This window comes from Ursus maritimus, unplaced genomic scaffold (assembly GCF_017311325.1).
Source record: "Ursus maritimus isolate PB19 unplaced genomic scaffold, ASM1731132v1 scaffold_20, whole genome shotgun sequence".
Lineage (NCBI taxonomy): Eukaryota > Metazoa > Chordata > Mammalia > Carnivora > Ursidae > Ursus > Ursus maritimus.
The window spans coordinates 24,099,142-24,126,492 of record NW_024424453.1 but is presented as its reverse complement, the minus strand read 5'-3'; the positions used below and the strand labels follow the sequence as shown (position 1 = coordinate 24,126,492).

The following is a 27,351-nucleotide window of genomic DNA, read 5'->3' as shown; positions in this document are numbered from 1 at the left end:
TCTTTTAAAAAAAAAAAAAAAAAAAAAAGAATGAATATCAATCCTTTTCTTTTTTTCAAAGATTTTATTTATTTATTTATTTATTTATTTATTTATTTATTTATTTATTTGATAGAGCATGCACACACGAGCATGCAAGTGAGGAAAGAAGCACAGGAAGAGGGGGAGAGAGAATCTCAAGCAAACTATGCATTGAGCACGGGGCAGACCTCAAAACCCTGAGATCATGACCTGAGGCCAAATCAAGAGTCAGAAACTTAACCAACTCAGCCACCCAGGCACCCTCAATCCTTTCAAACTCATCCAAAAAAAGGAAGAGGAAGGAATGCTTCCAAATCCATTCTACAAGGACAGCATTACTCTGATACCAAAACCAGACAAAGACACTACAAAAAAAGAAAATTACGTACCAGTATCCTCAATGAATATAGGTGCAAAAATCTTCAACAAAATATTAGCAATGCAAATTCAACAAGACATGAAAAGGATCATTCACCACAATCATGTGGGAATTATTCCAGGGTTGCAAAGATGGTTCATTACGCACAAGTCAATCAACATGATATGCCACCATTTACAAAATGAAAGATAAAAACCACCTAATTGTCTCAGTAAATGCAGAAAAAGCATTTGACAAATTCCAAATTTGTTCATGATAAAAACTCTCAAAAAGGTAGGTACAGAGAAAATATACTTCAACATAATAAAGCCATATATGACAAATCCATGGCTAACATCATACTTAATGGTGAAAAGCTGAAAGCTTTTGCTCTAAGATCAGGAACAAGACAAAAATGTCCACTCTCACCACCTTTATTCAACATACAGTACTAGAAGACCCAGTCACAGCAATCAGACAAAAAGAATCCAAATTAAATTGGAAGAAGTAAAATTGTCGCTATCTGCAGAAGACATGATACTGTATATAAAAAACCCTAAAGATTCCACAAGAAAATATCAGAATAAATGAATTCCATAAAGTTGCAGAATACAAAATATACAAAAACCTGTTGTTTCTATACACTAATGGAGAAATGAAAACACAATGTCATTTGTAAGTACATCAAATAAAAAAATACCTAGTCTTATGCTAAGTAAAATAAGTCAGAGAAAGACAAATACCATATGATTTCACTTATATGTTGAACCTAAAAAACAAAACAAGCAAAACCAGAAATTAATAAATACAAAGAACAAACTGTTGGTTGCCAGAGGGGAGGAGAGTGGGGGAAAAGGTGAAATAGGTGAAGGGGATTAAGAGGTCAAAATACCAGTTATAAAATAAATAAATCATGGGGATGAAAAGTACAGCAGGAAGAATACAGTCAATAATACTGGAATAACTTTGTATGGTGACAGACGGTCACTACACATATTATGGTGAGCATTTCATAATGTATGTAACTGTTGAATCACTAGTTGGTACTCCTGAAAGTAATATAATATTGTATGTCAACTCTACTTCAATTTTTTTTTAAAAGTATCTACGAAGATGTCCCTATTTACCATTCTTAGGAACATAAATACTTCTAATTAGAAAAAAATAGAAAATTCAAAGTATGTACCACCACCCCCTTACAAAATTTATATTATTTTTCCTGCATTTTTTTCTATTCACCAGGGTTATCTTCATTACTTAACACTGCCCTGACAGAAGAAGCAGAATCAATCTCTTATCATCTTCCCCCAAGTTTCCTAATTGAGATCATATAAAAGGTCACCATACAAATGGCAAGGTGGATTACAAATTTTAACTGCAGCTAGTACAAAAACCAAGAGCTGAGAATAACAGACCTGGAGTAAAAATCATAGCTAATGCTCAGATTCAGTTACATACAGGAGAAAGCAGTGCTGCACAGCAAAAGAAAAAATAGGTAAACTGGATTTCATCAAAATTTTTAAAATTTTATACATCAAAGGACACTACTGTGAGTGAAAAGGCAACCCAAAGAATGTTTGCAAATTATTTATTTGTTAAGAGATTAATATCCAGGATATATGAAGAACTCCTATGACTTAACAACAAAAGCAAACAACTGAATTAAAAAATGTACAATGGTCTTAAACAGAAAATTCTACAAATGGCTATTAACAACATGAAAAGATGCTTGACATCATTAGGGAAATACAAATAAAAACTGCAACAAGATACCATTTCACAACCATAAAAACAGTTATTATAAAAAACAAACAACAAAAACAGAAAATAACAAGTGTTGGCCAGGATGTGGAGAAACTAGAACTCCTGAGTACCGCTGGTGGGAATGAAAAATGATAACGCCACTGTGGAAAACAGTTTGGCAGTTCTTTAAAAAGTTAAAACAGAATTACCAAATGATATAAAAATTCCACTTTCAGACATATACCCAAAAAAATTGAAAGCAGGGACTCAAACAGATACCTGTACATCAATGTTTATTTATAGTAGCACTATTCACAATAGCCAAAAGACTGATACAATCAAAATACCCACCAAGAGATGAACAGATAAGCAAAATGCAGCATATCCAAACAATGGAATATTACTAAGTCTTAAAAAGCAATGAAATTTGGATTCATATTACAATATGGATGAAAATACTTTGAAAATACTATGGTAGGTAAAATAAGTTAGAGACAAAAGGACAATTATTGTTTAATTCTACTTTTATAAGGTAGCTGGAATAGACAAATTCCTAGAAACAGAAACTAGAATAGGGGTTACCAGGGACTTGGAGAAGAAAGTTTATTACTTAATGAGAACAGAGTTTGTGTTTCTATATAGGGCTGATGGTTGGGCAATACTGTGAAGGTATTAAATACCACAGAATTATGCACTTAAAAATTATCCTTACAGTAAACTTCACATTACGTATGTTTTACAATTAAAGAATGGAGGGGGGCGCCTGGGTGGCTCAGTCGTTAAGCGTCCGCCTTCGGCTCAGGTCATGATCCCAGGGTCCTGGGGGAGTCTGCTTCTCCCTGGGATCGAGCCCCTCATCGGGCTCCCTGCTCAGTGGGGAGCCTGCTTCTCCCTCCCTCTTCCACTTCCTATGCTTGTGTTCCCTCTCTCACTGTCTCTCTATCAAATAAACAAATAAAATCTTAAAAAAAAAAAAAAAAGAATGGAGGGCATGAATGGTTAATCCAGCTTCAGGTGCAGCCACAGACATCCATACTTGTCACCAGTGACTATACAAATAAGTAGTCTCTGAACCTTGGGATACCTAAAATAATTTTTTCTTTTTTTTTCTACTTCATGGATCATGCAGTTTTAGAATTCTCGTGTCTCCCAGATGAAGAAGCTTGGAAAAGAGTTAAGTGGCTGTCCAAAGTCAAGAACTTTAAAAAGGTTTGTCATAAATACTTTTTCTTAAAAATATCATATCCCCTAATGTTCATATTGGGTTCAGCTACTTGGAAAACACTTAAGAGAAAGTTTAGAAAAATAAATTCATTTACGTTTCATAGTACTCACAAATCAATACCACTCATCAATTCATAGGAAAAAATAATCCAACAAAACAAGCAAGCCTCGTTATGTAAAAGAAGTTGCTTCCAAACTGATGGTTACTAGAAGGGAGGTGGTTGGGGGTTGGGTGAGATAGGTAATGGGGATTGAGGAATGCAGAGTGCACCTGTAGTGATGAGCACAGGGTATCGTATGCAACTGTTGAATCACTGTATTGTACACCTGAAACTAATATCACAGTGTATGTTAACTAACTAGAATTTAAATTAAAAAAAAAAAAAAAAGAAACTTGCTTCCAAAGGAGGGCATGCTATTCACTACTGTGGGAAAACTTTTTCTTCCTCACAATCAGCATGAAAAGTTGTGGGGGTATGGAGGAAAGAAGAGGAAGGAAAATGAGAGAAGAGACAACTGACCAAAAATCACATACATTAAAAGTACAAGTTCAAAGATAGTTTATAAAAAGACTTTAACTCAAAATTTTCTTTGATATTGTCAAATTCCTTTAAACAACCTGAATGAAAATTGATTTTTCTTAATTCAGGTATTACATATGGATTAAAAGTGAGAGGAAAGATTACCTTTTATACATCTACAAAAGATAAAACATATATGAAAATCTTTAAAACGTAGTGACCTAAAGATTAATTTTCGCTCAAACTGACTATATGATTGACATTAGTAACATTTTCTATAATAGAATAACATCTTCCCCTAAGTGATACAGTAAGTAAGCTGCATTTATAAAAATTCCACCTGTTAACATACCTGTTTAATATAGGAAATGGTAGCTTCCCGAGGAACCTCCAACTGAATATAAATCCCAGTGGGCAAAAGGAAATCCACAGGTATGGAGCCATCAGATGCTAACTGTGAATCCACAGCCCAGATGTCAAGGATGTCTGCCATAGCAGGAGGCATTATGAAATTGAAGCACATTCATAACCATGGGGCCCTAGAAATTATTATATAAAACTTAGTGAAACAGAAAATTAGCCAAATCTTATACTAAAATATGATAAAGCCCACCAATCCACAATTAGTCTTTGGATTTCAATACAGCCAATAATGTAACAGGTGGCTAATTAAAGACGAAGTCACCAGAAATAAATCATTTAAAAACACTTTCAGTTATCATTACATGCATTATATACGTACACTGCACTGACTCAAATTCAACAAAAGTATATCACATGTGAAAAATGAAAGATTTAAAGATTAGAGGTTTCTAAGAAATTCAGTTAACAACCACTCAACAGGTGATTCCAGATTTTACTTAAATAATACTGGCTTCTTTGGCTGAGTTCTTCTCTGGAAATTCCAATGAAAATGGCAGTCGAGAGGGTCTTCTTTCAAATATAATTTTCTATCTGGGCACCTGGGTGGCTCAGTCGGTTGAGCATCTGTCTGACTCATGATTTCGGCTCAGATCATGATCTTGGGGTCGTCAGATCAAGCCCTGTGTCAGGCTGCATGCTCAGCGACCAGTATGCTTGAGCTTTTCTCACTCTACCACACACCCCCACCCCCCATTGTGTGCTCTCGCTCTAAAATAAATAATCTTTTTTTTAAAAAAGTATCAATCTTGGGGCCCCTGGGTGGCACAGCGGTTAAGCGTCTGCCTTCGGCTCAGGGCGTGATCCCGGCGTTATGGGATCGAGCCCCACATCAGGCTCCTCAGCTATGAGCCTGCTTCTTCCTCTCCCACTCCCCCTGCTTGTGTTCCCTCTCTCGCTGGCTGTCTCTATCTCTGTCAAATAAATAAATAAAATCTTTAAAAAAAAATAAAAATAAAAATAAAAAAGTATCAATCTCATGTGAGAAACAAAACATCATGACCCATCACTTAAGAATTAAAAACACCAAATCCCTCAACCCAGCTGGCAAGGCCCTTTGTGCTATGGTTCTGGCCTAATTTCCTTTACTTGTCCTAATACTGCACTGCCTAGACCTTTGTACCACAAAGGCTATTAACCTGCTGTTAGAGCTATGTTCATACAAATGTTGACACTCCTGGAATCAAACCCCTATTTCAACAAATGCACCCTTCAACTGCGCCTTGAAGACTTCCTTGAGAGCTTCCTTCAAGAAAGCACAATGATAGTGGGAAGAACATGGCACTGAAGTCAATTAAACTAAGATTCAAATCCCATTTACTGAAAGAATGAAAGTATCACATCAAAAGAGACAAGAGCCAACCTGAAGCATTTCTGAGCATCAAAAACACTCATGACATCTACGGGCTGAAACGTATCAAATGAGTGACTTAATAATAATAAAAAGAAACAAATCGTTTACTGATCACCACTGGAGATTGCTAAGACCAACACACTATTTTGAAAATTGATAAAGAATGGGGAAGTAAATCAAACATGTTTTGACCAGCTTATACCAAATATTTCAGGTTAACTAAATGATTGAGGAGGGTAGGTTTTTTTTTCTTAATTTTCAGAAAATTTTAGTTCATAAACATAAAAGAATGATAAAATTAGAAAACCACCATTATGCAACCTCCAATGAAGCAATGATCCAGGCGATAATGCATAATTAATGGATGCTAAAAAAATTACAAAATAAAGTGAAAGGATGATGAGGAACTTTATAATGAACATTATCAGGTTGACACTATGTAAATCCTGTGAATAATCCAGACATGTGTCTCCTCCGGTAATGCAACAGAAGTACTAGCCACAACCTATAGAATATAGTTGATTAAAAAAACAAAAAACAAACAAAAAGAACCTGAATTTAATCAAGACTCTAGATCTGATCTATTTATCACTTTACAAGAAATAGGAAAATAGAGAAAGGAATTAAAGACTTCAAGGAAGTATCAGTCAAGTACCCAATGAATCATCAATAAAAAAAAAAGTAATTAACAACAACAAAACAAGCTAATCAACAACAAGAAGAGAAGGAAAGAGAATGGTGCAAAGGCTGTTAACAAAAACATAGGACGGGCACCTGGGTGGCTCAGTTGGTTAAGTGTAGAACTCTCAATTTCGGACCAGGTCATGATCTCACAGTTCTAAGATCAAGCCCTGTCTCAGTTCCATGTTGGGGGTGGAGACAGCCAAATCCAACACTTATTTCACCAAATGAACTATAAAAACCTATCTTTAAAACAAACTGGAAAATTTAAATAAGAATTCAATGTTAGATGATTTTATGGAAATACTGTTACATTTGTGAGATATAATAATGGTCTGTTGGTAGGGCGCCTGCCTGGCACAGTTAATGGAACAAGTGACTTGATCTGGGGTTGAGTTCATTCAGTGTAGAGATTACTTAAAAATGGGATGTTAATAGATTAAAAAAAACAGATGTATCTATATGCTACCTAAAAGAGACTCATTTTAGACGTAAAGACACCTGCAGATTGAAAGCGAGGAGATGGAGAGCCATCTATCAAGCTAATGAATATCAAAAGCAAGCTGGAGAGAGAGCTCTAGCAGGGAGAGGAGCAGAGAGAAAGAGCAGAGGTAAATAGCAGAGGAAGAGGGAGAAGCAAACATCCTGCTAGGAAGGCAGCCGGACACGGGGCTCAATCCCAGGACCCTCAGATCATGAGCTGAGCTGAAGGCAGATATTTAACCAACTGAGCCACTCAAGCACCCCGAAACTGGTCCACTTTCTTACATCATACACAAAAATAAATTCAAAATGGATGAAAGACTTTAGTGTGAGACAGGAAACCATCAAAATCCTAGAGGAGAACACAGGCAGCAACCTCTCTGACCCTGGCCGTAGCAACTTCTTATTAGACACATCACCACAGGCAACGGAAACAAAAGCAAAAATGAACTATTAGGACTTCGTCAAAATAAAAAGCTTCTGCACAGTGAAGGAAACAATCAACACAACTAAAAGGCAACCTACAGAATGGGAGAAGGTATTTGCAAATGACCCATTGATAAAGGGTTAGTATCCAAAATCTACAAAGAACTTAGCAAACTCAACACCCAGAAAACAACCCAGTTAAGAAATGGGCAGAAGACATGAATAGACATTTTTCCAAATAAGACATCCAGATGGCCAATAGACACATGAAAAGATGCTCAACATCACTCATCATCAGGGAAATACAAATCAAAACCACCATGAGATACCACCTCACACCTGTCAGAATGGCTAAAATTAACAACACAAGAAACAACAGGTGTTGGCAAGGATGCGAGAAACTGCACTCCCTGAACATTCCAGCCTTTACTGATTCCTCTCTCCTAACTCTTATACCTCTTAAAATCTGGACCCATTACACTGACACTTATACAGGCCCTGAATCTTTCCCATGTGCCAGTGTTGTTTCTGTAGGCAGGACAGAGCACTGATGAAAGACTATGGTCTCAGCATCCAACAGCTTACTTGTGAGAGCTGGTTCCATCCCTCACTGTCTGAAAGATTTTGGGCAAATCACGTTAAGTTCCCTTATCTGCTAAATGATGAAATCAACAGTAACTACCTTGGAGCACATAGTTACAAAAATTAAAGAAAGAACGCCTGGAACTTAGTAAATCCAATATAAATATCTGCTGCCACTTATTATTTTTTATTTTTATTCGAAAGCCCGAAGTTCTCTGAACTATGAGTTATATATTTTCAACAACTTTCATTTCCCCAAAAGTGATTAGCATATAGTAGCCATTTAGTAATTGTTTAATGTATTTAAGACAAAACATTATTTTTTTTTAAAGATTTTATTTATTTATTCAACAGAGATAAAGACAGCCAGCGAGAGAGGGAACACAAGCAGGGGGAGTGGGAGAGGAAGCAGCAGGCTCATAGCAGAGGAGCCTGATGTGGGGCTCGATTCCATAACGCCAGGATCACGCCCTGAGCCGAAGGCAGACGCTTAACCGCTGTGCCACCCAGGCGCCCCTAAGACAAAACATTATTATCCCTACTTCTACAATTCAAAAAAAAAAAGCTCACAGGATAATAAGAAAATCTAAAACAGCAAAGGTGAGTTCTTACTCTGTGCTAGCATTCTAGTAACTTTTTTTTAAAGATTTTATTTATTTATTTGACAGAGAGAGAGCACAAGCAGGCGGAGTAGCAGGCAGAGGGAGAGGGAGAAGGAAGCTCCCCGCTGAGCAAGGAGCCTGACGTGGACTTGTGGTACCCTGGGATCATGACCTAAGCCAAAGGGAGATGTTCAACTGACTGAGCCACCCAGGTACCCTAAACTGATACGTTCATAAACATGAATAAACTACACAAAGTTACTACAGATGTCATTAATAGTCAGTGGTCCTGGAATAGCTTTAGGTACATCACTGCGGAACAGTCTTTGAAGACTGTCGTTAGTAGAGGTGCTTTTCAACCCTGCAAATAGCAGGTGTTCAAGAAAACATGCTACACCAAATTATGAAGACTATGCTTTGCCTATATCCATCTACCACCACACCAAGATGGGAGAAACCCAGCTCCTGAACACCAAGTCACAGCATGTATGACATGAATCAGGAATTTGCAACAAAAGCTGACAGAGGAAAAACAGAAGTTTGCATTTAGAGAAGGGTTTATGAAACATCAGCCACCTGTCACATAATTACAATCATGATAAACCTGTACATGCCCCTACTTTCTTCAGCATAGATTTTTGGCAAGACTTTCACAACTGAAACCAAATCAACTAATGAATAACAACAGCAATAAAGGAGCATGAAACCATAAAAACAAAACCTCTAAGATCTCACCCTTACCAGATAGCTGGAAATGCTGAGGCTTCCTCAGGCCTGAAGCTCAGAACAGCAATCTTTTCAAAGAGATTGCACCTCACACCACCCTACGGCATTAACTCCCCAGATACAAAATTATGAATTTCTGGGGGTACTGGAAGAAAAGCATTATGGTAGATTTAAGAATTTCTTGATCAAGTAGTTATAACTAAAATGAATTACAAGAATGAACTGATGAGCCCCTACCATCCTTCATTTCTAGATCTGTTATTCAACACTCTCACACATTCTATCCTTAATCCTGCCACCCTGAACCACTAATACTTGCTAGCATATCCCGTATTCTCTCCTGCCCCCTACCTTAACCATCATTCCCTCTCCCTAAGATGTGCTCATCTATATATATCTCCTGATCAACTCTTATTCTTCTAGACTCTGGGAACCCTTCCCTAATACTGCTGTGCACACAAGCACCAGGGGATACCTATGTCGAAGCAGGAGCACACTACACTGGAAGTCGCTTCGTACAAACAGCTCCCAACTTCCTACTATTCCCACCTCTTTATTTGCAGCTTTGACACATATTATGGTCTCAGTAAATATTTACATATGGCTAAATGAATTAATGAATGAGTGAAACAAATTCTATGGAAGTCACTTAGTAGAACAATTATACTGGATAATTAAAAATGTGATTTAAATCATGCTTCACAGGAAAAATTTAGCTATGTGGCCTTCAATGTAGTTTCTCAGTGCCTAGTGTAAGAAATTCCAGAAACAGGGGCGCCTGGGTGGCACTGCGGTTAAGCGTCTGCCTTCGGCTCAGGGCATGATTCCGGCATTATGGGATAGAGCCCCACATCAGGCTCCTCCCCTATGAGCCTGCTTCTTCCTCTCCCACTCCCCCTGCTTGTGTTCCCTCTCTCGCTGGCTGTCTCTATCTCTGTCAAATAAATAAATAAAATCTTAAAAAAAAAAAAAAGTCCATAAACAGCCCACTTCATCTTTATAGCAAGTCATGGTAATATCTACCATTACACAGATATAATGCCATACACATATATATTTCCTAGAACTCATTTAATTTAAAAAACTGAAATGATTTAATTCAGATATCACTTAAGTCTATTTGCACATGGCTTTCCAAAATCTCAGTCTATATTTTATAGTAGATGTACCTTTCCATAAAAGAGTAAACCAGAAAAATATTAACGAATATACAGAATTCTGATTGCTTCATCACTTGCAGTGGATCAAGCTTAACCTAATATCACTCTGTCTCCAATCCATACATTCCTGTCATGTGAAGAGGATGAAATATATCTTACCTATAACCTAAGCACTGCATTCCCACTGTATAGCAACCCAGTAACATCACAGGCATTTCCTTCCAAAAATGATGCATTTTCAACTAATGTTTAACTATAGAACAGCTTATTCCCACAAAATGTCATCTATTAAATTTAGACAGACTAGAGAACTCCCATGATGTCAAAGGATAACCATTATTTTTAATATAGAGAAAAAGAATACAGAATTTCACTTCAGAAAAATTCACTAAGCTCCACATTTATGTTTTTGTATTTTGCTATATCTATGCTATATTTCACAACAGAAGTATTTGGAAACATTTAAATAAATTAAATTTTTAAAACTGGCAAAATAAGTTGCAAAGTACTTTTCTCATGCCATCTCAAAATGTATCAAAAAGGAAAGTTTAATCACTTAGCTTTACAGTTAATCATGCTCTTTGCTTCCTAAAGGAACAGCACACCAATCTCCAAAATTAATTCCTCGACCTTCAATTTCAAGGGCAAAATCCTCACTTTCAAATGTCAACTGATTCAAAAAGATTCCAATGATTCAGCAAGATAATAAAGATGCTTGTTAAGAATACTATGTGACTTAGAAATGTTTTTCTCAACCAGGAGTACATTATCAAAAGGGAATACTGCAAGGTTACAACCATGTCCATTAATTTCTACTGTAATATTGTCATATTAATAATTCACTAATAGCTGAGTTAGACTGTTGTCATACTTTATAAACTCTCAGGTAGAGGGGCACCTGGCTGGCTCAGTCAGAAGAGCATGAACTTTTTCTTTTTTCCTTAAAATAGGCTCCACACCGAACATGGAACTTGAACTCATGACCCCAAGATCAAGCGCTGCATGCTCTATAGCTGAGCCAAAGAGGTGCCCTGAGCAAGGTACTCTGGATTTCAAGGTTGTGAGTTCAAGCCCCACATTGGGCACAGAGCCTACTTAAAACAAACAAACACACACACACACACACACACACACACACACACACAAAAACAAAACAAAACAAAAAAACCACTCAGGTAGACATATGTATATAATTACAGCCTAACATCTAAGTTGTACTTGTGTGTCACTTTAATAAAAGCACTTTTATTTACACCAACGCTCAAGATTTTCAAGTACTTTAAGCTAAATACTACCTAGAAAAATGGTTTTCAATCCTCTCATATTCCATACTCTTTTTTAAACAAATATCATACAAACACTTAAAAAATCTGAAATGAAACTATTCATATAACTTACATACATATACCTAACTTCAAAATAAATCTGTATAGTGACCTAGCTGTAAATAAAGGAGAAATAAAAGAAAATAATAAAGTTTCTCTCAATATGTAAATACTTGGACATGACCAAACCTCTGCTTAATGAAACAGTCAGGTTTGCCTCTATACATAGAATCACCATGGATATGACAACTACAAAAGCAGACTAATCCAGATGTGTTGTACTGATGATCAAATATTACAAATGCCACTCATTGGTGTCACAGATTTTCCAAGTCTTTATCTTTCAACATCAATATTTTGAAATCATGTAAAAAATACTTTGTATTATATTTTTATGTAAGACAGAGTTAACATCTCAGCTCAGATAATAAAACAGTTTTTACCTACATGAATATCTGGAAGAAAATTCAAAAATTGTGTTGTACATGAGACATTGTTTTGTTGTAGGGCTGTCTTATGCACTGCAGGATGTCCAGTAATCCACTACCTACTAGTAAGCAGCACCTCCCCAAACCATTGTATCAATAAATACAACAAAATCACCCATTAAAAATTTCAAAAACATCTTATAGGAGGGAGGTCACACTGTCCACTTTCAGAACCACTGCTCTAGGACAGTTCCTATTATTTCTCAAAGTAGTAATGACCTAGAAATGGTCTTTTTTTTTAAGATTTTATTTTTTGAGAGAGAGAGGGAGCATGAGCAGGGGGAGGGGCAAAAGAGGGAGAGGGACAAGCAGACTCCCTGCTGAGCGAGGAGCCTGCCTCGGGGCTGAATATGAGGACCCTGAGATTATGACCAACCGAGCCACCCAGGCGTCCCAACCTAGAAATTCTTTTATCTAGACCTAATTATACTCTACATTTAAAATAGTAATGAACATAATTTATCATACATTTCTACTGGCAAAACAACAGTGTTTCTTGTATTTGGCTATGTTGTCTTTGGCTAATTCTTAAAGGGTAAAAGAAGCTCAAGTAAAGAAAACTTTAGCCCCTTAAACAATCAGAGGAATATAAGGCCAGTATGACTAGCTCTTAATTTTCATGACTCTTAGTAAACAAACTTACAGATGCAGTGGTCAAACTAAACCCTAACACAGGATAACTTGTAGCTCTCAGAATATCATGCACAATACTGTACATAGGTACTGAGAGAGGGGGCATACTTACAAAATGTGCTGTGCCGTTATTAAAACAGCATGTCCTTTGTCAGACTAAAGCCGTGACATGGTTGCTAAACAAACGAGGTAACAAACCAAATGCTAACAGATAAATCTTTTGTAGAGATATTTTGAAAAAAAATTACTGCTACACATTCAAATATAAAATATATCCGATACCTATTTCCCTTTGTTACCCTTATTTCACAGGACGCACCACACACGAGTCCAGCCTAAGAATTAACTCAAGAGTTTCCAGTTGGGAGATGCCTTAAGAGTTATAAAATCTGGGGTCCCTGGGTGGTTCAGTCAGTTAAGCATCTGCCTTTGGCTCAGGTCGTGAGCCCAGGGTCCTGGGATAGCCCGAGTCAGGCTCCCTGCTCAGCTCAGTAGGGAGCCTGCTTCTTCCTCTCCTCTTGCTCCCCCCCTCCACCCCCGCTCATTCTCTCTCTCCCTCCCTCCTTCTCTAAATAAATAACATCTTAAAAAAAAAAAAAAAGTTACAAACCCTGGGTTCCCCAAGTGGCTCAGTCGGTTGAGCCTCCAATTCTTGAATTCGGGTCAGGTCATGATCTCAGGGTCAGAGAATCTAGCCCAGTAACAACATTGGGCTATGCGCTCAGCAGGGAGTCTGCTCTAGATTCTCTCTCTCCTTCTCCCTCTGCCCCTCCCCCTGCACACTCACTCTCTCTCAAATAAATAAATAATTTTTTTTTTTAAAAAGTTACAAACCCTTCTCATTTTAAAGATAAGAAAAGTAAGGCCCAGAGAAATTATCTAGGATGACACAGCAACAGAGCCAGGACCAAAGGCAGATTTTTCCCAAGCAATTAGCATATTTTTAAATCTTTTTTTCTCTTATTTTTTTAGTTTTCCTTCTTTTCTCTTTTTTAAAGATTTACTTACTTATTTTACAGAGAGAGAGTGAGCACGTGCTCATGCCTGCGAGCTGGAGCAAAGGCAGAGGGAGAAGGAGAGAATCTTCAGATCAGTGGGGAGCCTAATGCAGGGCTCAATCTCAGGACCCCGAGATCGTGACCTGAGCTGAAACCAAGGGTCAGAGGCTTAACTAACTGAACCACCCAGGTACCCCTCCTTTTCTCTTTAAAAGAAGTGTCCTTCCCAGGGCTGCTGAGCCCCATAGGATCTTCAGTCTTGCATCACTCTTCTGTTTGAACATCTAAGCATTGATCAAAGCCTGAGGACAAGCATGAAACAACTATGAAAACAACTCTTTCAGGAAGCTATCAGAGGGCATGGAACTTTCCCAATGACAATTAGCTCAACTAAACCCTTAGACTGTGATTACAAACCTATATCCTGTCAATTGTTCACTGGGAGAAAAAGAGGAAAGGATTTAAATGTTCTCAGCCTCCCTAGCAATATGCCATCAGAGCCATTAGATTTTACTTTTTTAATTCAAATGATAAGCAGAAACCAACATAAACTTACAGATGAACAAGTTTAACCAAAAACTATTCTGCAAAATTATGGAAAAAATTTTAAGAGAGACTGAAAGACAATTTTTAAAAATTAAATGCAATAGGGGTGCCTGGCTAGCTCTCTTGGTGGAGCATGGGACTCTTGATCTCAGGGTTGTGAGTTCGAACCCCACACTGGGTGTGGAAATTACTTAAAATTTTTTAAAAATCTTCAAACAAAAACTAAATGCAATAGTATTTACCCAGTATTCATTTCTTTCTTATTATATGATATAGCTAGAAGAAAAGTGAATGTTCATTAAAAAAAAAAATTAGCACTGGGGCTCCTGGGTGGCTCAGTTAAGCATCTGCCTTAGGCTCAGGTCATGGTCCCAGGGTCCTGGGATTGAGCCCCGAGTTGGGCTCCCTGCTCAACAGGGGAGCCTGCTTCTTCCTCTTCATCTCCCTCTGCCCCTACTCTCTCTTGCTCATTCTGTCTCTCAAATAAATAAAATCTTTAAAAACAAACAAAAAAACATTAGCACTGAAAGGGGCTGCGCAGTTTTGAAGATCACTACCTTTACCATCTCAAACCTTCAGGTTTCAATCAGACACCATGTAAATGATGGGATCTTTGATTCATATGGGTCTCAGTTCTGCCATCCACATTGTTCAAAAACAACAAATCAGCCTCAACTGATTTGTTTACAGGAAAGTATGCATTATAATACTAAGCACTGAAAATCTAAACAGAGTAGAACTTGATTTTGTAAAGATTGCTATTTTATCTGAATCATCTTAAGTCTACGTAAAAGCTATCTCCAAAGTTGGGGTGCCTGGCTGGTTCAGTCAGAGGAGTGTGTGACTCTTGATCTCAGGGTCATGAGTTCAAGCCCCACACTGTGCATGGAGCCTACTTTTAATTAATTAATTAAACTACAGATTTATAATCTTAGTACTTAACCTCAATATAAACAGAATATATTTATAAATACTTAGTATGTCTCTGTAGAACAAGTTTATTTATTATAAGTCAGATTTATTTCTATGTCCATGAAAGCAGAGCAATTTTTTAAAACCACACATATACTTAATATACCAAAATGACTTCTGTGGCTAACCTAGGCACAGATAAAACTCCTGTCTTGCTTAAGGAATTCCTCTCTTTTAAAACTTCCCAACAGGGGGGCCTGGGTGGCTCAGATGGTTAAGTGTCTGCCTTAGGCTCAGGTCATGATTCCAGGGTCCTCAAATCCAGCCCCGCCTCAGGTTCCCTGCTCAGCAGGAAACCTGCTTCTCCCTCTCTCTCTGAATGCGGCTCTGCCTACTTGTGCTCTCTCTGTCAAATAAATAAGTAAATAAAATGTTAAAAAACAAAACAAAACAAAAAACTTTCCAACAAGCTGGGGCCCCTGGGTGGCTGAGGCAGTTAGGCAGTCTGCCTTGGCTCCGGGCATGGGGATCGAGCCCCATGTCAGGCTCTCTGCTCAGCAGGGAGCCTGCTTCTCCCTCTCCTTCTGTCACTCCCCCTGCTCGTGAAAAACCTTCCCAACAAGCAAACTCTAATGCACAGACACCTAGTTCCCATCACATATATATCCTGAAAAGGAAAACAGCTCAAATTAAAACAGTACAAATTTAAATAAAATATATATTGTTACTGAAGTACCCCCCCAAAAAAAAATAGATCACTACTGTCTTTGGGTCTTAAAAGACAAGCTCCAACATATATTCAAATTCAATAAAGAAACCATCTCAGATAAAGTTATCCACTATGTAAATGTTACTTTTCTTAACTCTCAAAGGTTACTATAAGGTCTAATGTATAGAACAGTCATCAAGTATTTAACTTTGAATTTTATCATTCTCTTTAATCTAGTATATGGCTCATCAATATTGAACCAGATCCACAGATTTTATTATTGAAACACTAAGAAGTCCTTTTCATAATATAGTTGCACATACATGCTTTGTTGTACAACTTGGATGGTATAACCTTGATAATTTACTTACCCTCTCTGACCTTCAGTTTCCTATTTACAAACAGGAATAATTAATTTCCACTTTGCAGAGTTGATGTAAGATTAAATAAAATGGTGTATACACAAAAGCACATTGCATGGCACCTGACATATAAAAAGCACTGAGGGGTGCCTGGGTGGCTCAGCTGGTTAAGCATCTGACTCTTGGTTTCACCTCAGGTCACGATATCATAGATCATGGATCACATCAGACTCTGTGCTCAGTGTGGAGCCTGCTTGAAAGATTCTCTCCCTCTGCCCCTCCCCCTGCTTGCTTGCTCCCTCCCTCTCTCTCAAATAAGTAAATCTTTTTAAAAAATTAAAACAGCACACAATAATCGATGACTAATATTAATTTACAATAATAGTTGTTTCTTTCCAATGAGAGAAATAGCCATGACTTCTTTTCACAGAGTACAACCATCAGCCCTGACTGCCTGGTGTGAAAGGAATTAGAACAGAGTTCCTCAAAAGGTGGTCTCCAGAGACCTACCAGGTGGTTGGCTCACATAATTTCCCAATTATAATTATAGTTTGTACAGAAATCCCACAAAACATTTCTGGGTTAGCAGAACTGTACTAATTAATTTCTCCTGGCTAACAGTTGACATGATGCTTCCAGACTTAGCAAATATATTTTTACTTCACTGTTACAGCAATTTATTTTTGTTAAATATTTTTTACTATCATGTTGTATTATGAATTTTAGGATAAATGGCTCAAAAACTGTTCAATGAAGCAACCAAAAGTAGAGAAACAAAACTCCGTTATATTCCTTATAGAAAACCAATTTTCCCAACTACTAAAAAAGTTCCAAAACCATGATAAGGTTAATGCCAATGCTCAGAGAGAAAGCAAAATGAGCTGCTGAAAGATTCCTCCATCACATTACAATACTGGGCATTGCATAATATCAATGGCGTACAATACAACAGAGCAATTCCTACCATGTATGCATAATAGTAAAAATTTTGCTTTATGAAGGCCAAAACCCCTGGCAAATCCATGATGGCTCCCGAGGGAGAGGTGCTTAATGACTTTCTGTTCCGTTTATGAATGAAAAACTATGCAACCAGAGTTAAGGATTTTTCATTTAGTTTGTAATTTTGTAAGCCACGATACAGACTCAAAAGCACCACCTATAATTACTACTTATGGAATTAAAGTTCTCAAATCAACATCACTATGTCAGTATTTACTTGTAGTCAATGCATTCACAGTCATTTAAGCACAGACATAAGCATCTGACTTTGGGTTACTACAGTACCTGTGCATTTACATATTGAAATGCATACCAACTTTTATCACAAATGACTTTCCTTTATAGTCAAGTTAAAGCATTATATTTTTCTTATAAAATATGTAGGTAGATTAACTATAAATTTTATTTCAATATAGTACAAGTATTACAAAATATGCTATAAAAAAGGGATGTGAGGGGCGCCTAGGTGGCTCAGTAGGTTAAGCGTCCAACTCTTGATCTCACCTCAAGTCTTGATCTCAGCGTTGTGAGTTCAAGCCCTGCACTGGGCTCCCATTCACAAAAAAAAAAAAAAAAAAAAAAAAACAACAACAACAACAAAAAAAAAAAACTTGAGTCCAACAGGGTTTAGAATCACCAAAAAAAAAAAAAAAAGATTTGAGCCCAACACGGTTTAGAATCAATGGTATAAAGTTCATCAAGGTTCTTTATATTTACTGTCAAACCTAGAAAGACATTTTCTAGAACGTCTTTACCAATTTGCATTCTCACTACATTGATGGATATACATAGTATCACAATTAATAGACTTGTAATACAAGTTTTTTTAATTTTAGTCAATTATCTAAAGGCAAAAAAGTTCTTGTGAGTTAAACTGCATTTTTCTGATTACTTATAAAATCAACTTTATTTTACTGAAATTTGAATTTCTGTATGTGTTTGGTCACACTAGTGTAATTTATAGATGTTTCACTTAAACATTAGTAGTCTTTTTACTGCAGAGTAAATGATAACCATGTGAAATGTTAGAATTATGAGTCGTGGTTTCATTAACCTGTTGCTTGCTTATCTTAGACTTTGTTACTTTTAATACATTAAGGTATACTATCCAAGTAAACTGAACACTTCGGTAGCTTAGAGAATATTTGCTTTGAGAATAATTCTTATTATAATAAAACAGGGCACTGAGGGAAACCTGCCTGGCTCAGTCCATAGAGCATGAAACTCTTGATCTCAGGGTTGTGAGTCTGAGCCCCATGCTGGGTGTAGAGATTATGTAAAAATAAAATCTTTATGGGCACCTGGGTACCTCAATCAGTTGGATGTCAGACTCCTGAGTTCAGTTCAGGTCATGATCTCAGGGTTGTGAGATCGAGCCCTGGGTCAGGCTCTGGGCTCCATGGAGAGTCTGAGATTCTTTCCCTCTGCCCCTATCCTGCTCATGCACATGCACATTCTCTCTCTCTCTAAAATAAATAAATAAATCTTTAATAAAACTCTTTAAAAATATATAAATAAATATTTTCTTAATTTCAGGGTTTTAAATTCCACTTAGTTAACATATCGTGTAATATTGTTTTAAAATCGAATCTGTTTTAAAAAACAGAACACTTAAATCTCCAAAAGACTTAAACACTTAAATCTCTATACACTTAAATTTGAAACACTTAAATCTCCAAACACTTAAATCCTCATAATAAAATCTTGCTTTCAAAGAAAAAAGAGTTCCAAACACATTCTAATTTCAAATACTCCTGGAAAGTAAGTTTAAATTAACTAGAGCTTATCAGTTAATGGAATGCCCTAAATAGACGTCACAGAATGCTAACATATCTGTCATTTGTTACATTAGAAATCATTACAAACTATATTTTTTCAATTTTAATTGTACTACTGCCATTATTTTTTCCTTTAAAAAAAATTCCACTCATAGCATACCCTATGTACTAACAGAATCCATATTCAAAAGACATTCTGGTTTGAAAAATATTACACATAGATCAATGGAATAGAATAGACAATCCAGAAATTAACCCACAATTACATAGTCAATTAATCTTCTACAAAGGAGGCAAAAGTAGACAATGGGAAAATGTCTTTCCAACAAATGGTATTGGGAAAGCTGGTCAGCTACATGGAAAAGAATGAAACTGGACCACTTACACCGTACACAAACATAAATTCTCAAAATGGATTAAGGACCTAAATGTGAGACCTAAAACCATAAAAATCCTGGAAGAGAGCACAGGCAGTAATTTCTCTGACATCAGCCATAGCAACATTTTTCTAGATACATCTCGAGAGGGCAAGGGAAATAAAAGCAAAAATAAACCATTGGGACTACATCAAAATACACACAGCAAAGGAAACATCAACAAAACTAAAAGGCAACCTGTAGAATGGGAGTAGGTATTTGCAAATGACATATCTGATAAAGGGTTAGTATATTCTAGCTGTATAAACTCAACAACCCCCCCCCAAAAATAAAAATCCAATTAAAAAAATAGACAGAAGACATGAACATTTCTCCAAAGAAGACATCCGGATGGCCAACAGACACATGAAAAAATGCTCAACATCACTCATCATCAGGGAAATGCAAATCATAACTACAATGATATATCACCCCTTACCTGTCAGAATGGCTAAAATCAACAACACAAGATAACAAGTGTTGATGAGGGGCGCCTGGGTGGCACAGCGGTTAAGCGTCTGCCTTCGGCTCAGGGCGTGATCCCAGCGTTACGGGATCGAGCCCCACATCAGGCTCCTCTGCTATGAGCCTGCTTCTTCCTCTCCCGCTCCCCCTGCTTGTGTTCCCTCTCTCGCTGACTGTCTCTATCTCTGTCGAATATATAAATAAAAATCTTAAAAAAAAAAAAAAAACAAGTGTTGATGAGGATGTGGAGAAAAAGGAACCCTCCTGCACTGTTGGTGGGAATGCAAACTGGCCCAGGCACTCAGGAAAACAGTACAGAGGATCCTCAAAATATTAAAAATAGAACTACCCTATGATCCAGTAATCACACTACTGGGTATTCACCCAAACAATACAAAACCACCAAGTCAGGGGCGCCTGGGTGGCACATCGGTTAAAGCGTCTGCCTTCGGCTCAGGGTGTGATCCTGGCATTACGGGATCGAGCCCCACATCAGGCTCCTCCGCTGTGAGCCTGTTTCTTCCTCTCCCACTCCCCCTGCTTGTGTTCCCTCTCTCGCTGGCTGTCTCTATCTCTGTCAAATAAATAAATAAAATCTTAAAAAAAAAAAACAAAAACACCAAGTCAAAAGAATACATGCACCCCCATGTTTATAGCACCATTATTTACAATAGCTAAGATATGGAAACAATCCAAGTTTTCACTGATAGATGAACGGATAAAGAAGAGACGGTATATATATATATACAACGGAATATTATTCAGCCATAGAAAAGAATGAAATCTTGCCATTTGCAATAACATGGATGGAGCTAGAGAGCATAATACTAAACAAAGTATGTCAGTCAGAGAAAGACAAATGCCATATGATTTCACTCATATATGGAATATGAGAAACAAAACAAATGAGCAAAGGAAATAAAAGAGACAGAAACAAACCACAAAACAGACTCTTAACTACAGAGAACAAAATGGTTACCAGAGGGGAGGTAGGTGGGAGGGTGGGTGAAATAGGTGATGGGGATTAAGCGGAGTACACTTGTTGAGATGTGCACTGGGTGATGTATGAAACTGTTGAACCACTATTTGTAAACCTGACACTGTATGTTAACTACACTGGAATAAAATTAAATTACGTTTTTCAAAAAATGCAATGCATCCCAAAATTTATGGAGAACATCAAACTACAGGGTCCTCTACAATTCACACCATTTACCCTACATTTTTCTTACACCTTCCACTGATAATCACTGAACAAATTATGTTTGAAACAAGCTACACTGGGGCACCTGGCTGACTCAGTCAGTAGTGCATGTGACTCTTGATCTCAGGGTGGTAAGTTAGGCCCCACATTGGGCATGGAGCCTACTTAAAAAAAAAATTTTTTTTTAAAGAAACAAGCTACATAAATTAGCTATATTCACTTAAAAGGCACTAGAGAATTTTAAATAACTCCCACATTCCCAACAACTTTTTAAAAGTCATTATTATCAGGTAAAAGTTTAAACATAAATTTAGATAGAACAATGGAATTCCAATGAGGAGACGGGACATTGTTGGTATTATTTCTTCAGACAAAATGGGTTGATGAAAAAGTTTTAATTCAGCAGATTCCTAAGCCTAAAAATGTTAATACTTTCCTACAAAGATTATAAAACAATAAAAATCGTATCACCCCATTATTCAAAAATATATCGCTAACCTGTTAAAGATACTCATTTAAAATAAATGGTCTTGGGGCACCTGGGTGGCTCAGCTGGGTGAGTGTCTGATTCTGGGTTTTGGTTCAGGTTATGATCTCAGGGTCATGACAGAGTCCTGCATGGGGCTACCCCTCGCCCTAGTCACATGTGCGCTCAACACTCTTTCTCTCTACAAAATAAGTAAACCTTTAAAAAATAGTAAATAAATAAATCTTTAGAAAATAAAATAAATGTTTTAAATATATATATTTTTAAGACTTATTTGAGAGAGAGAGATAGCAAGCGAGAGAGAAAGCATGAGTAGCGAGGAGGAGCAGGGGAAGAGGGAGAGACAAACTCCCTACTGAGCAAGGAGTCCAACGCAGGGCTTGGATCCTGGATCCCAGGACTCCAGGATCATGACCTGAGCTGCAGGTAGACACCCAACCGACTCAGCCACCATGATACCCCAAATATTAATTTTTATTAGTAATGCTAATTTATTTTTCCAGTGTTTTATTTCAGTCTGCCCTCCTTTCTTCTAAATATTCGATCACGCTTATCAACAAGAGAGATAATAAATTACTCAAATTGGATATATATTTCCAAGAAAGATATCTCACCCCCACAACGCTCTCCCCTCACCCTGTCCCCTCTCTTCCACTTCCAAATGAATGGTATTTTGGGCATGGGGACTAATTGTTAAGCCTATTTAAATCACTATTGAACATAACCATGTTTTAGGGTAACACTGATTATTTTACTAAATAGATAAAACTAGTAAGACAAAGACTTACTACCAATTATCTAGCTCAAAATATGATGACTTTCTTTAGCCTTTGAAAATACTGCTGAGGGAATTCTTGTACATGATGGGTAAGTATTTTTCTATTTTTAAACATTTTTCTTGTTTAAAATAATAAACAAAAAAGCACACACACACAAAAGAAAGTATGCAATGAATTACTATAAAGCAAACACCTACTATAAAGCAAACCACAGTCCAGGTCAAGAAACGGAACACTGCAAGCATTCAGAGCCTCCTTGGCTGTTCCTTTCAGGTAACAAACCCCTTCCTTTCCCTAACCTCTCATCACAACTCTGACTTCTAAGGTTAAGTTCTTTTTTGTTTTTTAATCATTTTAGCCAATAGTGCAGGAGTGAAGTAAATAATTCTGATTTATTGGATATACTTTTTCATCTACCATGTGGACACACATTTTAGACAAAAGTTTCATCATCCAGACAGCTTCTGTTTCTCACTATAGTGTCAATGGGGGTCCAAAAGACTTACTGGGTGTCTTTTTCTTTTTTGGGGGGGGAGGGAGATGTCAATCATCTTCATCCCAGAAATGTTATCCAATCAATTCTGGTACCTATTTATAACAAGTGACATCATAACAATCAGAAATGACTGTATCTAGCAAAGGATATCCACATGTTAAGTGCTGTGAGGGTGAGTCATGAGCCAAACTGTACAAGTGTATGATGATGCTGGTGAGTAACTAACCAACAGCCCTCACATCTAGGAACTGACTCAGTGCCAGAAAGCCATCTGGATGGCAAACAGTAACATGAGAAGAATTTTAAATAGCTTTACAGCTGTAGAAAAAGAACTATTCCAGGCACCAAACCTTTTAGTTCTGTCTGCTGTCATTTTGAAAATAAGTTGTAATACATAAAATTCAAACAGCATCCTAAAAAGCTGGCATTTCTCCCAAGCCATTTCAGGATTACTACTTTAGATACTAATTTAACTTTGGTCTATGCAAGTATTTGTCTGTTTAAATGCTTTTCTTCAGAGACCAATTATTCTCCTAAGCTATCTAGCCATGAATGACAAAATGCTTCTGTCTCATTTCCTCTTCACTACTGACAGTAAACAGAATTTGAAAAAATTTTTAAAGCCAGGAAAAATTGAAGAGATGTTTTCTTTGGGGCCAACACTCTTCTTTCACTGCCTATTCTATCTAGAGGACATGGTAAATCAGGAGAGGCAGGCCTACAGCGTCATCTCAGTGCTAGGCCTTGATCAAGAGAAAAAGACAGGAAAAAAAATTGGAATTCAAGTTAATAAGTATTTATTAGCTACTTATACTTTTTAAGACACCATATCACACACTTGACTGGGAGAAGAGGGAATTACAAAAATAAAAAGTGGGCCAATTTGCAACCCAGCCTGTAACAGAATTTAAGTTGGCTGAGACAGATGAATGGGCGATTTGTCTGTTCTGTTTCATTCAGATGGTGTACCTTCTTAAACTCTTGGAGGTAATAAAACGAGAGAGAGATAGTAAAGGCTCATATTACTCACTATAATGTTTTCTACCTCAACCCACACAGAGCCTCAATCACAAGAGATAAGGATGGACTACCAGAAATGGGAAATATAAAGTAGCTGCCTGAACTTCACAAAGGAGGTTGGAAGGTAGTGTCTAGGGATCAGGAGACCTCACCTGAAAAGCTGAGGCAGCAACACAGTATTGCTTTCATGAAACGCCCCCCTCCACTGCCTCAGCCTATGACTTGTGCACAACAGAACAAGTACTAGAAGTTACGTGGTTTGGAGTATAATTCATTATAGGTCACTAAGTCTAGTTTCTCAAAAAATTGAAATCTTGGGGCACCTGGGTGGCTCAGACAGTTAAGCATCTGCCTTCAGCTCAAGTCATGATCTTGGGGTCCTGGGATCGATGCCCACATTAGCCTCCCTGTTCAGCGGTGAGTCAGCTTCTCCCTCTCTCTCTCCCTCTGCCTCTTCCCTCTGCTTGTATGCTCACTTGCTCTCTCTCTCTTGCTCTCTCAAATAAATAAAATCTTTTTTAAAAAGGAATCTGAAGTCTTCATCTATTTATGCTTCAAACCACTTTTGGCTATTGTCCTGTATTTCATTTAAACAATAACCTATAGTTAATCTAATAAATAACATTTTGTTTCAAAAACCTCAAATACAGCATTATTTTTAAAACACCATTACTTGGGGCACCTGGCTGGCTCAGTCGGTTGAGCATCCACTCTAGATTTCCACTCAGGTTATGGTCTCGGAGTGGTGGAATTGAGCCCGGTTTGAGGCTTGAGATTCTCTCCCTCTGCCCCCGCCCCCCGCCGCCCCACTTGCATGTGCATGCTTGAGAGCATGCAGGCTTTCTCTCTCTCCCTCTCGAATAAATAAAATCTTTTTAAAAATATTTTGAGAGGGAGAAAAAGACAGTGAGAGAGCAAGAGAGAGCACAAGAGCGGGGGGCGGGGAGCAGACTCCCTGCTGAGCAGGAACCCCGATGTAGGGCTTGATTCCAGGATGCTGGGATCGTTACCTGAGCTGAAGGCAGCTGCTTAACCAACTGAGCTATCCAGGCGCCCTAATCTTTAAAAAAAAAATTTTAAATAAAAGAGCATTACTTTTTCTCTTGTCATGAGAAGTTTTAAGATCTACTCTTAGCAACTTTCAATTATGCAATGCACTATTATTGACTACAGTCGCCATGCTGTATATTACACTCCCATGACTTATTTATAAATAACTAGAAGTGTGTACCTTTTGACCCCCTTCACCCATTCTGCCCACACCCCACCCCTGACCTTGGCAACCACCAATTTGTTCTATATATCCGATTAGTTTGGTTGGGGCTTTTTTTTTTTTTTTAAGATTCCACATATAAGTGACATCATATAGTATTCATCTTTCTCTGAATTATTTCACTTAGCATAATGCCCTCAAGATCTATCCATGTTGTTACAAATGGCAACATTTCCTTCTTTTTATGGCTGAATAATATTCCTGTGTATGTGAGAGTGTGAGTGTGTGTGTGTGTGTGTGTGTGTGTGTGTGTACACATCACAACTTCTTTGTCCATTCATCCATCGATGGACACTTAGGCTGCTTCCACATCTTGGCTATTGTAAACAATGCTGTAATGAACTGAGGGGTACAGACATCTTTTTCAGTTAGTGTTTTTGTTTCCTTCAGATAAATACACAGAAGTGGGATTGCTACATCAGACGGCAGTTCTAATTTTAATTTTGGGGGGAATCTCCACACTATTTTCCATTATGGTTCCACCAATTTACATTTCTACCAACACTACACAAGGGATCCCTTTTCTCTACATTCTCACTAATATTTGTTACTGCCTGTCTTTTTGATACTAGCCATTCTCAAAGGGTGAGGTGATTATCTTGTGGTTTTTTTAATTTCCCTGTTGGTTAGTGATATTGAGCAACTTTCAAATACCTGTTAGACATCTGCAGGTCTTCTCAGAGATATTCAGATCTCTGCCAACTTGCGGGGGGCGGGGGGGCGCTATTAACTTGTATGGGTTAATTATATCTTTTGAATACTAAACTCTCAACAGGTATATGATTTGCAAATATTTTCTCCCATTTGGTAGGTTACCTTTTTATTTTATTGACGGTTTCCTCTGCTGTATAGAAGTTTTTTAGTTTGATTTAGTCCCATTTGTTTATTTTTGCTTTTTTTTTTTTTTTTTTTGGCCTTTGCTTTTGTTGTCAAATCCAAAAACTCATCATCAAATCCAAAATATCCCTGCCAAAATCAAAGTAGGGGAGCTTACAATCTATGTTTTCATCCAGGAATTTATGGATTCAGGTCTTAAGTTCACATCTTTAACCTGTATTGAGTTAATTTTTTCTACGGTATAAGACAAGGATCCAGTTTCATTCCTTTGTATGTAGCCGTCCAGTTTTCCCAGCACCTTTTATTGAAGAGACTCTCTTTGCCCCCACTATATTTTCTTGGCTCCTTTGTCATAAATTAATTGAACATACATACATCGCTTTATTTCTGGGTTCTCTACTCTGCTCCACTGATCTATGTGTCTGTTTTATGACATTAATACACTGTTTTAATTTCTACAGCTTTGTAATCTAGTTTGAAATCAGGAAGTATGATACCTCTAGCTTTGCTCTTTCTCACAACTGTTTTAGCCAGTCAGGATCTCTTGTGGTTCCATACAAATTTTAAGATTGTTTATTCTATTTCTGTAAAAATTAAAAATGCCACTGTAATTATAATAGGAATTGCACTAAACCTGTAAATTGCTTTGGGTAGTATGGACATTTTTACAATATTGTTTTTTTCTAATCCACGAGCACAAACTATCTTTCTATTTACTGTGTCTTCCTTGTTACATCAATGTTCTATAGTTTACGTGTGCAGTTCTTTCACCTCCTTGGTTACATTTACTCCTAGATATTTTACTATAATTTTTATGTAAATGGGACTGTTTTCTTAATTTCTCTTTCTGATAGTTCATCAAAAGAGTATAGAAATGCAACAGATTTTTGTATATGCCAACCTTACTGAATTCGTTTATTAGCTCTAACAGTTTTTTGATGGAGTCTTTAGGATTTCCTACATCTTATCTTCATTTCTTCATCGGCTAATAATGACGATTTTCTTTCTTTTTTTTAATGGGTGCATTAGGCCTGTTATTTTCTTTTCTTTTTAAAGATTTTATTTATTTATTTGACAGAGAGAGTGAGAGGGCACAAGGAGTGGGAGCAGCAGAGGTAGAGGGAGAAGCAGGCTCCCTGCGGAGCCCGATGAGGGGCTCAATCCCAGAACGTGGGATCACGACCTGAGCCAAAGGCAGAGGCTTAACCATCTGAGCCACCCAGGCGCTCCTTTTCTTTCTGATTTGGATGCCCTTTATTTCTTTTCCTTGCCTAAATGCTCTGGCTAGGACTTTCAATACTATGTTGATAAAAGGGCTGAGAG

The 27,351-nt window shown here is 37.4% G+C and overlaps 1 protein-coding gene across 4 annotated transcripts in view; it reads right to left on the bottom strand.

The window, feature by feature from the left end:
• PIK3CB (phosphatidylinositol-4,5-bisphosphate 3-kinase catalytic subunit beta) overlaps positions 1–27,351 on the bottom strand; it is a 201,602-nt gene that overhangs the window by 100,210 nt on the left and 74,041 nt on the right. For all 4 annotated transcript variants that reach the window (XM_040636757.1, XM_040636756.1, XM_040636758.1 and 1 more), the window contains exon 3: positions 4,220–4,406. In XM_040636757.1, coding sequence (XP_040492691.1) covers positions 4,220–4,390 — 171 coding nt within the window. In that variant the 5' untranslated portion in view covers positions 4,391–4,406. The remainder of the gene's footprint in view (positions 1–4,219; positions 4,407–27,351) is intronic.